The sequence below is a fragment of the Abramis brama genome, assembly GCF_963993115.1.
Source record: "Abramis brama genome assembly, chromosome: 16".
Taxonomy (NCBI): domain Eukaryota; kingdom Metazoa; phylum Chordata; class Actinopteri; order Cypriniformes; family Leuciscidae; genus Abramis; species Abramis brama.
The window spans coordinates 27,889,672-27,908,015 of NC_139978.1; the positions used below are offsets into that span (position 1 = coordinate 27,889,672).

At 37.4% G+C, this 18,344-nt stretch overlaps 1 protein-coding gene across 8 annotated transcripts in view; it reads right to left on the bottom strand.

The window, feature by feature from the left end:
- pde4d (phosphodiesterase 4D, cAMP-specific) overlaps positions 1-18,344 on the bottom strand; it is a 135,945-nt gene that overhangs the window by 3,682 nt on the left and 113,919 nt on the right. For 7 of the 8 annotated variants that reach the window (XM_084086451.1, XM_084086452.1, XM_084086453.1 and 4 more), the window contains 13 exons: positions 15,734-15,925; positions 15,498-15,534; positions 15,315-15,391; positions 14,601-14,650; positions 10,390-10,502; positions 5,321-5,414; positions 4,743-4,918; positions 3,988-4,086; positions 3,714-3,878; positions 3,496-3,595; positions 1,855-2,009; positions 1,508-1,630; positions 91-273 (listed from right to left, as the gene is read on the bottom strand). In XM_084086451.1, coding sequence (XP_083942577.1) covers positions 91-273; positions 1,508-1,630; positions 1,855-2,009; positions 3,496-3,595; positions 3,714-3,878; positions 3,988-4,086; positions 4,743-4,918; positions 5,321-5,414; positions 10,390-10,502; positions 14,601-14,650; positions 15,315-15,391; positions 15,498-15,534; positions 15,734-15,925 — 1,564 coding nt within the window. Of the gene's footprint in view, positions 1-90; positions 274-1,507; positions 1,631-1,854; positions 2,010-3,495; positions 3,596-3,713; positions 3,879-3,987; positions 4,087-4,742; positions 4,919-5,320; positions 5,415-6,197; positions 6,358-10,389; positions 10,503-14,600; positions 14,651-15,314; positions 15,392-15,497; positions 15,535-15,733; positions 15,926-18,344 lie in introns of those variants that run through there. The other variant, XM_084086458.1, reaches the window with a different exon arrangement.

An 18,344-nucleotide genomic window follows, 5' to 3' on the forward strand; every position in this document is an offset into this window, starting at 1 on the left:
ATATATATATACATATATATATAAAGCTTGATATATATATTCAGTGTTTCTTTATTTTATTCCTCCTTTATCCACCCTGAGCTGCCTTACCTGTGACTTCTCGACTGAAGCGTTGTGCTTGTCACACATGGGGCTGATCTCCATGCCGCGCTCGCGCTCTCTGTCCCCCTGGCTGAAGAACTCTTCCATGATGCGGTCCGTCCACTGCTTGTACAACTGCAGAGGCTTGGTGGGGTTACTGAGGTCTGCACAGTGCACCATGTTCTGCAAGACCTGAGATCAGCCAGTTATGCATGCATATTAATATTTACATTCATTTGCACATTCGTAAGTGTATTATCATATTCAGATTCGGGTGTTGAATACTTCAGAGCAGAGGTTGTTAACCTTTATAGACCCAGACTCTCAACCAACCCATGGAGCCACATAAAAAGTTGTAGATCTTAGCTGTAGCAATTATTCTTTATATAATTACTGTATATTAGTATATTTTACTGTATTTCCTATTACTATATACATATAGTATATATATATATATATATATACACACTCACTCATCGGCCAATTTAATAGGTACACCTGTTCAACTGCTCGTTAACCCAAATATCTAATCAGCCAATCACATGGCAGCAACTCAATGCATTTAGACATGTAGACATGGTCAAGATGATCTGAATGGGGAAGAATGGGGAAGAAAGGTGATTTAAGTGACTTTGAACATGGCATGGTTGTTGGTGCCAGACGGGCTGATCTGAGTATTTCAGAAACTGCTGATCTACTGGGATTTTCACACACAACCAACTCTAGGGTTTACAGAGAATGGTCAGAAAAAAGTGAAAATATCCAGTGAGCGGCAGTTCTTTGAGTGAATCAGCAGCAGAAGACACACCGGGTGCCACTCCTTTCAACTAAGAACAGGAAACTGAGGCTTACAATTTGCACAGGCTCACCAAAATTGGACAACAGAAGATTGGAAAAACATTGCCTGGTTTGATGAGTCGCAATTTCTGCTGCGACATTCAGATGGCAGGGTCAGAATTTGCCATAAACATGAAAGCATGATCCATCCTGTCTTATATCAACGGTTCAGGCTGCTGGTGGTGTAATGGTGTGGGGAATATTTTCTTGTCACACTCTGGGCCCCTTAGTACCAATTTGAGCATAGCAGACCATGTCCATCCCTTTATGACCACAGTGTACATGTCACAAAGCTCAAATCATCTCAAACTGGTTTCTTGACCATGAACATGCGTTCACTATACTCAAGGTGTACCTAATAAAGTGTCTGGTGAGTGTATGTATGTATGTATGTGTATATATATATATATATATATATATGTATATGTATTTTTTTTATAAACATTTATTTTATATATTTTACTATATAATTACATAATCAATAAAATTGTAATAAAATTGAATTAAATAAAATCCTTTTACACAGATTTTCAAATCATAACCTTTATTGTGATATCTACAATGCAATATATGAATTTTAAGGACGAACCTGTATCCTGTCAGAGTAGTTGTCCAGCAGTAATACCCCTGAACTGGTCACCTTTTTGGTCTCCACCATGGTTTTCAGATCCGCCAACAAATTCATGTGCTTAGACATGTCTGTGGCCAGAACCTGCAAAAAAAAAAAAAAGATGAATGGTCATCCATTTTGGCTGGATAGAAAAAGGGTAATTTATTGGCCCTTAAATGAATTTACACTTATTTTCACATCTGTAAAATGAACGTTTAGTTCCATATTACAATTATCAGTGAAATTAAGCTGCAAAAACAGTCAAGTGTGATGAAGGACAGCTAACATATAGACCAATGATACATCATTGATACATCATGACTCACAATGTCAATGACCATCTTGCGGAGTGACTGTCTCTGTTTCTTGGTCAGGTTCTGGAAGATGTCACAGTTCTCTTCCTGCAGCAGTTTAAAACCTACAGCCAGGTGATGGTTCTCCAACACAGATGAATCATTGTACATGAGGGCCAGCTCAGAGTCTGAGAGAAGAGAAAAGAGGAAGCACGTATATTAGGAAGCAGTATATTAACTATATACTGTACTAACTATATTTCATCAGCTCTTTTATTTGTATTTCTATGTGGACTCCCTATGAGTAGCAACCTAAATTTTCAGTTTTACACAAAGCTACTGTATGGTTTCAGAAGTTTTATATGAACTATTTTCATGAAACTTTCATGGGGCTTTATTTTTTTGGAGCTTGACCTTTCAGAACAGCGCAAAGGTTCATCAAAGCAAAGTATCTCATTTAGTACTCCACAGATTAAAAACAGCAGCATGAAGGTATGGAACAACCTGCATCCCTCCTCTTGTGTTCAAGTTGTGACAAACCCCACTGGCCCCTATATTAGTCATTGAGGGGATTTTACTGGCTCTGTGGGTGGGACACGTGAGCGTTGTGAATCACAGACACATGTAGCCCACCTAACACATGCATCGATAGCATGTGAAAATCGCCCGATTGACCATTTGCCGCACGTGACAACAGCTTAAACACGTATTGATTCGTCTTTGAGTGAGTCCGCTACTTTGAACAACGTGATTAAGCTAAAAGTGGTTCTGACAGCTGTGAAAAACATTGCACAAACATAAATTCTAGGAAGAGCCTTCTGGAAGCAACGTGATGTTGCTTTACGGATACAACAGGAAAAGGATTTGCTTTTTTGATGTATGTACATTGCAGGTCAAACATTTTGAACAATTATGTTTTTGTTTTTTTAATAAGTCTCTTATGCTCGTCAAGGCTGCATTTATTTGTTTAGAAATACAATAAAAACAGCAATATTGTGAAATATGTTTTGTGATGCAAAGTTGAATTTTCAGCAGGCATTATTCCAGTCTACAATGTCACATGATCCTTGAGAAATCATTCTAATATGATGATTTGGTGCTCAATTATTATCAGTACTCAATTATTAATAAAGTTCTTGTTATTAAACTTTTAGCTGCTTAATATCTTTGTGGAAATCTTTGAAATATAAATCTTTTGTACAATTATTAACATTTTTACATTTTATGCATCCTAACTGAATAAAAGTATTAATTCTTTATTTATTTTTTATCTTACTTACTCAAAACTTTTGAACAGTAGTGTATCTATCACTGTTTCCACAAAAATATTAGGCAGCACAACTGTTTTTTCAACATTGACAATAATAAGAAATGTTTCATGTGACAATGAAGGCTGAAGTAATGGCTGCTGAAAATTTGGCTTTGCAATCACATAATAAACTACATTTTAAATTATATTAAAATAGTAAACTTTTTTTAAACTGTAATAATATTTCACGATATTACTGTTTTTACTGTTGATCAATATGAGCATAAGAAATTGATGTAAAGAAATCTGAATTATCCCAAATATTTTGATTGGTAGAGTAGACTTCGCCCAGTCCACTTAGACCATCATGTATGGCAACTTTTCATTTATAATAGTTTCATGTTGGTAGAGAGTTAGAGACTTACTAGTGTTAATAAGAAACTGGTTGGAGACGCCAGGATGGTCGACATCATGTATCGCACTGGCAAATATGGCAGCAAGAATTTCAAGGTCTGTAAACACAGCCTGAAAATAACAGACAGATTTTCTAAAATCTCAAATCATTATCCACATTCTTTAATACTCAACGATCAGAAGAAATGGCATTCTCGCAGCACTGCATACTGGGACAGCCGTATCGTACCTCAAGGGCAGGGGTTGATAGCAGGACGTGAGTGGACTGTGTGACATCAGCAGCGTGGATGTTGTTGTGATAGGCAACGTCAGCATGGTAATGGTCCTCTAAAGTCATCAGATAAGTGATAAACGTGTCGAGGGGAATTTTAAACGTCTTTAACAAGTCCCTCTCCTACAATGGAAAGACAACCCACATGGTTTGTCCTTGTTAGCAGGAGGATCTTATAAAAAGACACAAGCAAACTTGAGCTTGAGTGAGACAATACTGTAAAGAAAAGTACCTGGAATATTGTGTGCATCATAACCGTTAAAGGTCTGTTCCCAGAAAATTCTCCCACTTTGAAGACATTAAGGCCCCATTTGTTTACATCTTCAAGCTCCTGAAATGACAAAGTGAAACACATATATTTAGATGTCCTATATTGCAGTTTTCTGTAAATCTCTTATTTATAGTCTTTTAATTATACACACTACCATTCAAAAGTTTGGGGTCGGTACGATTTGAAAGATGTCTCTTATGCTCACCAATGCTGAATTTATTTGATCAAAATACAAGAAAAAACATGATATTGTAAAATATTATAAGAATTTAAAATATCTGTTTTCTATTTGAATGCGTTTTAAAATGCCATTTATTCCTGTGATGGCAAAGCTGAATTTTCAGCATCATTACTCCAGTCTTCAGTGTCACATGATCTTTCAGAAATCATTCTAATATACTGATTGGTGCTCAAGAAACATTATTTTCTTATTATTATCTTATTTCTTATTATTATCATTATCAATATTGACAACAGTTGTGCTGCTTAATAATTTTGTGTAAACCATGAGACATTGTTTCCAGGATTCTTTGATGAATTCAAAATAACAGCATTTATTTGAAATACAATTTTTTTGTAACATTATAAATGTCTTTACTGGCACTTTTGACCAATTTAATGTTTTCTTGCTGAATAAAAGTATTCATTTTAATCTTAATTACTCACTTAAATCTTACTGTCCCCAAATACTAGAATGGTAGTGCATATTTACTTACCTTGGCCAGCTCATCTTCTGTTTCAGTTTTAACCCCAAACCGGGGGATGTTAGAGTTGGTAAGGCTGGAACTGTGCGTTAGTTTTTTCACGCCGCTAATCTGGGACATCGGCCTTTTCTTCTTCTCCTTGTCTTTTTGGGACTGGGGTGATGGCATTTCCACCTCGTGTTGCTTGTCTATAGAAAAACAGAAAGTGCTCAGAGAAGGTTCTAGAAATCAGAGGTGCTCATGGGTAAAAGCACAGCATGTGTCATTACAGCCACTGATTTGTAGTTTTGTGAATGAATGGTGGGCTATGGTCATTTAATGGTCTTGCTTATGGCCTGATTATTCAGCTACACAGCCGTCAGGCTACAGAGCTGCTGTTGGCCTGCTTTTTTGCTCATAATCAGCACTTCATTTGTCCTAGTTCTCTGAGTTACCCCCAAAAATCCCCATAGTTGCCCTCCTCCAGTCAAAACGCTATTCCTCTCACCTCCATCGTGCATTTAAAAGTGCAATGTATGTTCCCACATTACATTCAGTGTAGAACCATAATGTTAACATCAATATTTGTTTGTTTTTTGTGGGACACTCACCTAAGAATGTACTGGAGATGAACTCAGATACCTGGTTACCAGATCGGCTCATCTCTGAGAGGTGAGTCAATTCTCTGTTCAACATCCTCTTGAACTGTTGAGAGATAAACAATTCAAATGAATTTTTTTTTGCTATTTAGACCTATTTTATGCAAAAGGAAAAAAGGGGGGAAAATTATTTCATTCAAAGTAAAAATATCTTGTGTGGAGGTGTTGAGTAATGTTTGTGCTATTGTTTGAAACACCCCCTCTGAAATTCATTGCTGAACAAGTCACCATTTTACCTCTTTTTTTACGATCATTTAATGGATTTTCCCTTGTCAGCTGTGTCGCTATCAGTCGGCAGATACGCCACGATTTCAAGGCTGAGTCCTCCAAACAACCCAAAACATATGCATCCTCTCACACTGTTAAGAATGTCAGGTCAAAACAACCTGCTGGGTCACACCAGATAGACGCTACATTTCTAACAAAATTTGCAGGAACAAACTGAAGAAAAAAACTGCTGCGTGCTCGAAAATGAACTCGCTAATGTGCGCAAACAAATAAGCGACAGCACATGTTGTGCTGGTGCTTTTAATAGTAGCTTGGTTTTAAATAGTGATACAGCCTAGATGAAAATGTTTAAGCAAAAGAATAAAGAATAGTCTTTTACATACTATAATTATGATGAATTCTGCATTATAAATATATATATATACAAAAATGCCATTAATTAACAAATCAATTCATTTAAATATCTGCCTGTCATAATCTGTTCTTTATGCAACCTTTTTTCTTTGTGCAACCACATACTGAACACCAATAATAAACAATAGCAGCCTGTCCAACCCCATTCCATTATAAGAATACAGTATTTCATGATTAATTAACTCACCTTTATGTACCCCCAAGAAACTGACAGCAAATAATTTGCCTCAGGCATTTTGAATGAGTAAGTCCAGATAGCAGATGAGATTAGAAAACACTGGCTGATAGGGAAGACAAACACAAAATGCTCAGTGCAGATGGTCTCAAAGCTCCATTTCTTTTTTTAATCCACCTGAACTAACATTGTGATATTAAGCTAAACCCCATCCGAAAAGTCCAGAAATTCCAGGGCATTCCTCACGACGGCATTTTCCATTGTTAAGAAACCTGTCAAGATTCCATCTACGACAGAGGAGGGCGTGAAGAACCCACGGCTTTGTCTGATAGCATCTCTCTCTTCTCGTACGTTGTGCACTCTTCAAACTAAATAGACTGAAAAATGCCTACGCCTTGGAAGGAAAATATGCCCAGTTAACAGCTTCCAAATAAGGCTGCGTTTCACACAATCACTCAGGTGAGAGTGTTTCTGAGTGCAGCACTACCAATCAGGCATCTCCGGATTAGAATGAGCTCATCGCTGCAGCCGATTGGCCGAGCTGAGCTGGCATGTAAATCCTCTGGGAGTGCTTCGGTCCCCGGGACCCCTCCCACTTCACCCTCTGGATGTCTACAGCTCAGTTGGAGGTTGTGTTTTTTGAACGCGAGCTCTGATACAGCAGTTAGCTCCCCAAAAGGGCACACAGTCATTATGTGTGGTTTGTATTAATGCGTATTCACGTCATGTTCCACTATGTGCATGTGTGTGTGGACAGATGCGCGTGTATGTGTGGATCGGTGAGGTAATCTTCATGACATGACGTGATGTTTGGAAGTGAACATTGTGTCAACCAGACTCATAAAATATTCAGTAAAGTTTATTCACATAAATCCACAGAGGGGAGTCAATGGAGACCATATGGGATATGAACAAAATAAACTGATGACGCCGTTATATATTTGTCCTGGTAAATTGGTAATGAGCCCTTGAATAAAGCAAAAGGTGTGCTGGGAAATGTGCCATTTTATTCTCTTACTGACTTTAAAAAAAAGGCTGGCCCAGACTTTTTACTACCCTGCCCTATGCCATGATCACAAAAATGACAGATTTTGTACACTTGTACATTAATTAATACATATATTAAATATAAAATAATATACATTTTAAATGAATTATATATATATATATATATATATATATATATATATATATATATATATATATATATATATACACACATACACACACACTCAATTATATAATTAATTAATTAATATATAAATAAATTCACAATATAACAAATGCATGATCGAGGACTGAATTATTTGTCCAAATGTATGATAACTGAATTACAGACTTCCAATGGCCAACTATCCACAAAACACACTGTGCCCTGAGAGCAAGTGACTAAAAATGTACCTGTAGACCATGTACATTTTTAGAAATGTCGCTGAGGTATTGTAGCAAAACCTGTCTTTAAACGGAGCTGGACAGAGCTGGTGGCAGAAGACTGTACAGCACAGCAGCAAATAAAGAGCTGAGGCAGTGGAGCTGACAGAACATGGTCAGGGATTATTTCACACTTCTGGTCCCTGTGTACCACTAGTGGGATGCCGAGTAATTTGCAGCTTTACTGGAGCAGATGAGCCGACGGTAATAGGCTGTTGAGGGTCCGTACGGACAGAGGTGACTGTGTTTCTATTGTTGGAACATCTAGAGGGTGTTAAAACACGTCTCCGAGCTAAAAATGGGAAGATATCACACAATTTGTAGCTGTGATTTCTTGAAAATGTGTTTTCTGGGACAGGCCTAAATAATTCTTTGTTCCTGGATACGTCCCCCTAGTTTAATAATACGCCTTGTAGATCAAAAGCAACATTCATTCATTATTTCTTCTGAACTTGCAGGGGGCTTTGACATCTATAAAATATGATATAATAGGTCCAAATAACATAATCCTTATTCTAATATGAATTGCACATTACCACTGCAGCAGACTAAACTGAACAAAGCCATTAAGCTTTCTTTGATGCATCACTATGGTGTATCAAGATGTGGACTTTTTCCAATATCCGTTACACTGTATACAGCTTTAAAAAAGATGCAAATCTCAGATTCAAAGATGCAAATCAGATAAGCAAATAATCATCAATAGAAAAATAAAACAAAATAAAATGACTAAATACCAGATCATCTAGTATATAAACTGTACTTTTTTCTAAAGTGACAATGTCCATCATCCACATCAGCAGATCAAATGAAGTTGAAATTAATAAAAATGAACAGTAAGATGACTTAAAACACAAAATCATGCCCACTACCTTGAAAACAAGTTAAACAACTTATTGACTTATGGTTCAAAAAGAGTGACTATTAATAATGATATCTGAACTAACAAAAAAAAAGTTGCATGAAATAAAAAACAATTCAATAAAAAAAAATTTTTTTTTTAAATATATAAAAGAACATAAAATGTTGACATAAAAAGCTTTTTGAAGCATTAGATTTACTTTTATGTGACTTGGTTGTAGCAATATATAGTTAATATAATCGCATGTTAATATAAACATGCTATTAATAAAAATTATATATATATAAAATAGAGAATTATAAAGAATATAAAATAGTTAATATTACAGCATGTTAATATAAACATACTATTAATAAAAAAAGTATATATATATATATATACATAAAATACATAAAAAAACATAAAATATACTAATGATTAATGATAATATAGTATTAAAATTATTGTTTGTTGTCAGTATAAGGTCACGTACATGTTAATGCATGCTAATGTTTGAGTCTCTCGAAATCATCCATATTTAGCCTTAAAATACACATACGTAAATTATGTATCTGGCCTAATTTGCTACCCAGATCACTGCTTGATCAAAACAAAAGTGTAGTTCTGATTGAAACACTATCTTACAGAGTAATCCCCAGATATAATAATTACATTTTAGAGTTATAAAGTTAGAGTTATTAAACATATCTAAATTGAATTCTTATGGTGAAATAGATTTAATGATTTCGGAAACCGAAAAGGAAGATGTATTCAAGCACCTGGGCCAATCTGAACATTCTGACAGCTAATAAATCATGAAAACAATGGCAGCTGGACATCTATACACAACCTACACACAAAATATAGGTACTACATAAAAATACGTTTTTTCATAACAGATTAGCAGTAGCTATTTGCGTTCTAAAACAGCATGAAAACAGTGTTATTTATATCAGTCGGATAACACTTGCGTGGTGACTGAGGCAGTTTTATATAGGATACGCCACTATTGCTATTGAGCTAAAGCAACAAAGCAAACTGACAGGCCTTGTGCGTTTCCATGGATACTGGGAAATGGGGGGGTGGGGGGGGGTCGTTCAAGTGAGACATATGAAAATGTGAGTATTAGACTCTTCTGTTACTTATGTCTGGTCACCTCTGTCGGACCTTTAGAATGGTTGCGTAAGCAATATGAGAAGCATTTTGTTATTTTAAGAGGTGCTGTGGCCAAATGGACTGGACGAGAATAGATACACACTACAGGCTGATTAGCATGCTGTATGTGTACTAGGGCCTTGCTGGAGACTGTGGGCATGCTCAGTGCAGCCTGAATGACGATTCTGCTGCTGTTATTGCAAACAGTGCACTGGTTAAAAGACACCAACTGATCTGAAATCAACTTCACTTCAAAACAACTAAACGCTTTAGTTGTTTATTACATGATCTGATTGCCATTTTAGAATATTAATCATCTGCTGCTCATGTTTGAACCAATGCACAACACTGACATCTAAGGCTACAAACACAGTATGGTGGAGTACCAAACACAGTCAGATGTGATGCGTATTTATTTACTGGTGTTCAGGTCTACTGGGATTCAACAAACATTTGTGATAACATAAACAAGTCTTAAAATAGAAAATTTGATCTTGAGGCATTATAGCACAATATAATATTGTGCACAAGTGAAAATTATTCAAAGCCGAAAACTGTTAAAATAAAAATAAATCACAAATAAATAAAATAAAAATCACCAAAAAATAAATAATGATAAAAAAAAGTTATAAATCTACAACACAAGCCCTAATTGTGATTGTGAGTGGAATATGAACACCTGAGATATTAATAATTGCACTTCATCAACTTGCAGAACCATCCCAGGGAATCCTAAACAAGCAAAAGCGCAGATAAAGGCACCTAGAGCTTTTTTACCTTGTTGGATGCCATCTCGCTGACCGAATGCCTGGTCTGTAGGGTCTCGAGCTGGTCGAGGCACCAGTCCAGCTCCTCCAGGGTCTCTGTGGCCAGCTTCTGGTAGGCCTCCTCTGGAGGAAGAGAAGGAGGCAAGGAGTCAGATCTCAGATGCTTTAGGTGTCTAGTTGAGGCTCCCAGCAGAGGGCCCAAACTGCTGTAGACCGCCATGTTGGGATATCCCGACAGAACGCATGGGTGATTCTTCATGCTGTGCTGAAGCCCTCCACAGTGAATGATGGGGCTCCAAATTGAGCCAAAAAACAAGGTTTCCAAAAACAGCGGAGCTGTAATCCGACGAGGCACGAGGAGTGGGAGTCAGATCTCGTGAGAAGCGGGGAACACTAAATCCCTTAAGAAAACATACAAAGGGGCCACACAAATCAACACTCTCACACTGCTCACAAACAAAACGACAACACGCGCTCGACTGCAGAATCTATGGTCCTAAATGTTCGAGAAGCCCGGAGTGAAAGCTCTCATCTCGGGACAGAGAGAATGTCATTACTGTGGGCAGGCCCATCTCTGCGTGACAGATGCCGGTCTGCATCCAAGAAGCTGAGTAGTGTGCGGTGGCCCTTAGGAGCACGTGATCCGGCCCATAACAAAGCATACAGGCATAGTGTCATAACAATAACACACACGTACACTCGCTCATACACGCATGCAAAGCATACAGAGGGTTGACGCCAACAGATGAGAGACTAGTCCCTGTCTCCAGTCCTCAAGCTGAGCTGCCGCACAAAAGAACAAAGGTGATCGCATCTGCCTGCCCTCTTTTCTCAGAGCGGTGGATGCCCTGCATGAGCATGGGGCAGCCGTGGAGCGTCGCTAGCCGAACGTGAGCCGAGCTTCCTCTTGAAACAGAAGCCTGAAGCCTGCCAGTGCTGCTGCATGCAGGAGAGAGAGGACTACAGCTAAAACCCGGCATGAACTTTACGGGATTTCGAGCCGAGGAGCTTGGGTCCTTCACAGCTGACACTTTGAGAAAGACTGGTTGTGCTTTGGCTTTTAAAGAGGATGCTTTGTGATTTATGTTTATAATGATAGCAAATCATTTCCTAGTGAAATTGTGGTCAGCATCTCAAGTTCGCTGAGATGAGACCATTTATGACCTGCAAAATTTGTGCAATCTTATATCAGATGCTTTTTATGGTTTATGGAGTTTATGGAAATTCGCAAACGTTTGTTGCATGTGCATTTTTGAAAAGGTTAAGAATGACCATATGAGGGCATAAAAATAAGTGAAACTAAATAACAAAAGACTAGCAAAACAGACTTCAGTGCAGCTATGCTAGACATGTTGCTTACTTGACACTACTATGAAAACAAATGCCACATGTACATTGCTTCAACAAAGCACACATTATCTTATTCATTGTCTGTCTGTGTCTTTCTCTCTCTCTCTCTTTCTGCATGTGTGGTGAAGTACACAGGGCTGGGGTGCCACTTTCTCTGAAAGAGACTGCACTGACGTCAATGACATTCTTCTCGTGCTTAGCGCGACATCATACACCAGCCCATGAGAGGGCACGGGCTCCATAGACAGGAGAGCTGGGGTGAAAAGCAGGACTGGAATCCTTCAATCTGGGTCACAGGCTCTCACTGCCTTGCGAGCCAGAAACTCCTCACCAAAACATCAGCATTTGCTTGTGCGAGAGGATTTATTTGGATACACCATAAAAAATTACCTTAAAAAGGCCTTATCCTGTTCAATCAAGTCTTTATTCCCCCATTGTGAGCAGAATTTGTGTGAATTGCTACTCAGAGGGCAAACAGATGAGTGCAACCGAATGCAAGTAAAATTATGAACTGAGATTTCTGGAAAAAAAAAAATGATTGATACAAAACTGCAGTTTCTAGAGTTGCTATGTTGCTATGAGGGTTCTAAAGTGTTCTTAGGGGTTTTAAGTACTTTGCTAAGCGGTTTAAGGGGGTTCAGCGTGTTTTTTAGCGTGTCAGGGTTCACACAAGGTCATAATATACGGTCTGTAGGAAATTTCAAAGAAACATTTTTTGAGGAAAAGGGTTTTGGACCAATATGTATTGTTAAAGCTGCTATTTAAATACATTTAGAATAATAATGGATACTTATAATAATAATATTTTCCAGATAATACCGCAATAATGTCTTACAACATGAATGCCATAATTTTATGCCAGACACTTTATTTTTCTTACACAAACAAAAGGAGTCTAAAAATATATAGCTGCCTTTATATTGTAGAAAACAGGTCATCTGCAATTTGATTATACTGTATTTGGGCCTTTGGCATCAAAAAAGTTTTAAAACCCTGTTCTATGGTGGAGTTGCTATGGTTGCTTACTGGCCAAGCAAAAAAAAAAAAAGTTGCCGCCTTAAATTTTTAAGTACAATTAACTTGGATGTTAAAGTCATTTCAACTTAAATTACATTAAACTGACTTTAAAAACTTAGTTTAATCTTGTATAACTTATAAAAAAAATTTGAAACTTGCTTAAAGGGATAGTTCACCTAAAAATTTAGAGATTTTGAAACCCCCCAAAAATGCATCCATCCATCCATCATAATAATCCATAAATTATCCATACCTCTCCATTGGGTTAATAAAGGCCTTCTGAAGCGAAGCGATGGGTTTTTGTAAGAAAAATATCCATATTTAACACTTTATTAGCTATAATAACAAGATTCCGGAAGACGGCATTCCGGCCCCCATTCACTACCATTATAAAACTTGGAAGAGCCAGGATATTTGTTAAATATATCTCCGATTGTGTTCGTCTGAAAGAAGATAATCATCATATACACCTAGGACGGCTTGAGGGTGAGGAAATCATGGATTAATTTTCATTTTTGGGTGAGCTATCCCTTTAACTTATTTTTGATGAGTTAAAGCAATGTAAAAAATATATGTTGTACATTTATTGATCATAGAATTTTTTACAGTGTTCCTTATGATATTCTGGTCTCTAAATATGGCTCAGGTCCCTGCTTCAATGTAACTCTATTAATCACTTGTTTTATTGTCTGCGTAAGTCTGATCACCCCTCTTCTTAACAAGCTGCATGATTTTAGGAATCATGCCATAGCAAGCCCCACTAATTAGTCATTTAGTTGGCTCTTTTATCCACAGAGATTTACAACACACTTATTAGAGAGACATTCTCCCTGGTGCAACATGTCTTGCTTAACCATCATCAGAATGGTGAACCTTCTGGTGGTGACCAGGTCATATCTTTAGCCACTGGCGCTTCCATCCTTATCTACATTATGGTATATGGCCATTGGCCATCCATCAAGTCATCCTACACTCAACACCCATCAGGGTCACATGACATCTAAACTCAGCATGGGGAGTTAAATTGTATAATGTCTCCATCTGCTCACTGCTTCTAGTACAAATCAATATTATAAATCTATAACACTGGTGCTTTTTATCTCTGTGACTGAACATTCTGCTCATGCTAAACATCCAGCGAGCGCTCGGTACTACAGTTCTAGGTCAAACACCTGCATCTCAAAACAAGCTTTTCTTTGCAAACCTTATAAATAAACCACAAACAGCTGCTAATCAATATAATGAGCAGTGCCTCATGATTATGGCAAAGCGACTGTCACATCCCAGGATGCCCTATAAAGCTGACATATGCATGAACAAATGGGTAAAAGTGAGTATAAAATTATCTTTAAAGCTTTTGTGCATAGAGGGTATTGTGACATATTTTTTCCTTATCGGCTTCAGAGTACATGACATGCACAGTGCGATATGGGATGTCTGGAGGCTGCCCTCATGCTGGTTTAGACAAAACGGAAGGTGCCACACAAGGACAACGTCATCCCTCATATCAAACAGTGTCTAACAGTTCTCCACAAAACACAAAACTAAGCAAATCTATCTGATTCAATGTGATCTCAATGATAAAGATCGGTTACGCAGTGTTGAACTGAAAATAAATCATTTAAAGTTGAAGTACTAAAATTACTGATACTAAAATACTAATAAATTAAAGCAATATAGAAATATATAAAAAACTAATAAAAATGACAAAAGCACATAACAAAATTACTACTATGTAAAAATAAAAGCTAATTCAAAATGTTAACAAATAGCCAGCTATAAATCATACTGAAATAGCACTGCTGTTAAGATGGCATGGCAATATTCAAAATATAAAAAGCAAAGGTACAACACCTGTGTATGAGGTTTTTGTGATGGGAGGTGGGTTACACATTGGAGATCTCCTGTTTGAGAAAAAAATGGGGAAAAAGAAGGCGTCATTGTCTATGATGCAAGTAATAGATTGACTGCTATAAGCACATTTGCAACATATACAAATTCTGTCAATACTGGGGAAAAAAAAAGATTTAGTGTGTCCACCAAAGCATTTTTAGCCAGCTGAAAACGCCAACACTCTTCGACGGGACAGCATTTTTTTTATTTTTTTTCAGTTGAGATGCTATATGTGCTATACACAAAATATCTGTGGAAGTGTTACTAGTATCTGATTTCCCAGAGAGTTTGCTTCTGAATATAAAAATGTCAATACAAATGTTAAGTAATTGCACTGGCTCTTGTTTTCAATGATTATGTTCCGCTGTTGTGCTTGTTGTTGTCGTCTGTTGGTATTGTCCCGCCCCTCCTCCACTGTGATTGGACGGCTGGGTAAAAAGTGACAGTGTTGCATTTTACACAAAGTTGAACACTCTTCAACTCTCGGTGACCGGAAAAAAAACGCAGACCATTCAGTGTGACACTCATCACCTAGTCACGCTGCTGCCGTTTTAAAAAAACACAGCACTCCTATTGAAAACAATTTGAAAAAGAAAATCGCTTTGGTGGACACACGGCCTTAGCGTCATGATAAAAATGTGGGCATTTGAATATTTTAAATTGAAAGCAACATACTTGTTATTGGCTCTTTCCTGTTGTACATTTGTTAAAGCAGCAAAATTATTCCGGACAGTCCTTAAACTTGCCAGAACCTGAGAGAAGACACATACAATTAGTTCAGTGGTGTTATATACAGTACTTGTATTGATTTTGTCAAACCATCTCCTTTTAAACTTCACATATTTAATATTGCAATACCTGTGCAAAAGGGGTAACAATCATGTCATCCCCGTGTCTGCAAAAAAAAAGAAAAAAAGAAAAACATAAATACTAATTGCAACAGCACTGATCATTTATAGAAATGTTTTAAGAACTGTAGTTTAAGGCTATACATTTGTTTTACTATTTAAGAATAAAACATGCGCATTCGTACAAAAAAACCAAAAACAAACTAAAACTAAAACTACTAAACATTTAAAAAGACATTTGCTCACATGTCACTGGCGATGGAGGAGTTTCTGGACATAGACTTTGGTGAGAGGTCATAGTCGCTGTCCGAGCGGTACAGGAAGGACTCTCTCCTCTGGCTGTGCACAAAGTTGGCCTGGAGAATGAGACCTGACCCTGGGCTGGCCATGGGATCCAGCGGACTACGTCCTGATGACGTGCCATTGTCCACATCAAAGCTGGGGAGACAAAACAACAAGACAGTTAGCACTGATGTCGAATGTGACAACTGGACCACATAGAGTAGAATGTTACTCAGGTCATTTTCAATGAGAGTTGCCCATTTTCAGCAATGTGGGCATGTTGTGTTTTATGTTAGTAACTGGTCATTAGGCATTTTTTTCTGACAATTCTTTCCCTTTTTACACCAAGAACAAAAACTACAATATATTTTTATTATATAAATAAAAGCATATTTTATGGCCCCCAGAATATTTTGTTCTATGAATTTCTGAAGTAGCAATTTTTCAAAAGAAAGTACAGAGCCTCTGTTTTATTCTAACTTCATGCATTCTCTTTTTATCAACACTTGGATGTAAGCAGAGGTGTAAAGTCCAGGTTCAGAAAGTAAAAGTCCTCCTCAGTATTTTGTTCCAATCACCTGGATTTGCTAATTCAGACAGGAGAGAGAACTAATTAGTGAAATCAGCTGACTGAGTTCATGGGTGGAATAAACATATGGCAGGACTTCTACTCATTGGCCCCTGGATTTCCCATCTCAAACATTTTATCAAACAGCTGAGAAAAACGCATCCAGATCGGATTCAGAAAGATGATTAAATCATAGATGGAGTAGATTGAGTCCATCAACACCCCCAAAGCTTCACAGTCCTATAGCTCGTCCTGGCTCAACATTTCATTCAGTAACATTAGGCGGTTTTGATTTATATGCTGTTAAATATTGATGATCGCGTTATTTTACATATGCATCTGCGTACAAATGCTATTGCTTGTTTCTGCTTTTTCTTCACCTGTGTTTTGATCAGGAAATTTCTGTACTCTTTCAGAATATGCGTAATTTCGCCCCCTACTGTATAACAGTGAAAAAACGGAAAGCCAGAATTTTTTGTCAATGGCAGGGAAGCGTTGTCTCATAAATAATGGCGGGGAAAGAGTTAAATAAATCATGCAAAATTCATGTTGTGGACAAAATTGTGTCAGTCCTCATTTTCAAATAAAACGTGTAATGAAATAATAGAAAATAAACATAAAACATAATGTTTTGTAGTGCAACAACAAAATAATAAAACCCAAATTAATACATTAACAAATGATAAACAATAAAAAACACTTCCAGCAAAGGGCTTCCCCAGACCATGGAGTGTGCTGTTCTTAACCTTCATCTCCTTAGTCCGTAGATCCCACCAACTGTGTTTACAACAACAAGCTGACCCATAATCCCCAGGGAGCATTAATATAATTGCTCTGGCCTGGGTATTTTCCTGACGTGAACGGTGACGTGGCAGTAAGTCTTATTCACCGTCATGCAGTGAGTCGAGTAAAGTGGTGCGGATGGATAAATCCGTATTAGTGGGTCAGCCAGCCTGCACCTTGGTGACTTCAGCAGACAGTACTGTCTCGCACATAAAGGGCCAATGATTCATGACCCACGTAAATCAGGGCATTGAGCTTTGTTTTGACTGAGAACAAATGTCAGCAAGTACGAATCTCAGGCATACAACTTTCCTATAACATTTGGAGTTTGATTCCTGTCCATCTTCACCCCAACACATTGTGACTTTTTTTTGTGTGTTTCATTGAGAACTGACTTATTCACAGAGTTTGAGGCGAATCCACCCGTGGATGTGCTGCCCTCATTGCTCTCGGGTCATATCAAAGGAATGCACCGGCTTGTGACGCAACACACAATACATTATACAGCCATTTCTAGATAATGGTAATGACTTCCAGTTATTTTATATAATTATGGAGTGGGCTGGGTTGAATCTCTCTGGACAGACACCACTGATAATATCAAAGAATGCTTCTGGGGAATTTACTGGAGAGTTTACTTTTATTGTTAATTAGTTTTACTGTATAACATACAAAGGACCCAAAAAGTATTTGGACACTAATATACATATGAATGTATGTGAAATGTAAAGCAAAACATTTCACACATTTTTATTTTATTTTAATTAACAAAACAATATGTATAAATAAATTATAATTATGATAAATAATCAAAATTAAATAATAACTGAGAAATTAGAAAGTGAAAATCACTGCGTGGAATAAATAATAAATCTATTAGGCAGTGTATTAGCGAAAGTGCATTTGAAGATGAACGAAGGTCTTACGGGTTTGGAACGACATGAGGGTGAGTATGACAGAATTTTCATTTTTGGGTGAACTAACCCTTTAAGTGCAATGTGAGTGCAGGCCAGTGGGGGAGGGGGGACAACAAGACAACCGCACGTAGTGTTAGTACACCCTAACTTAAATTATAGTCAAGATAAATACAAATCAAAGTGGTTTGTTATACTGTACAATCATGCACTGTGTTATCCTTTCACAAACCACATAATGACTACGGACGGCGGTCCAATTAGTTCAATAGCGCTTTAGCGAAACGATTAAGTATGTCTGTCTCTTTAA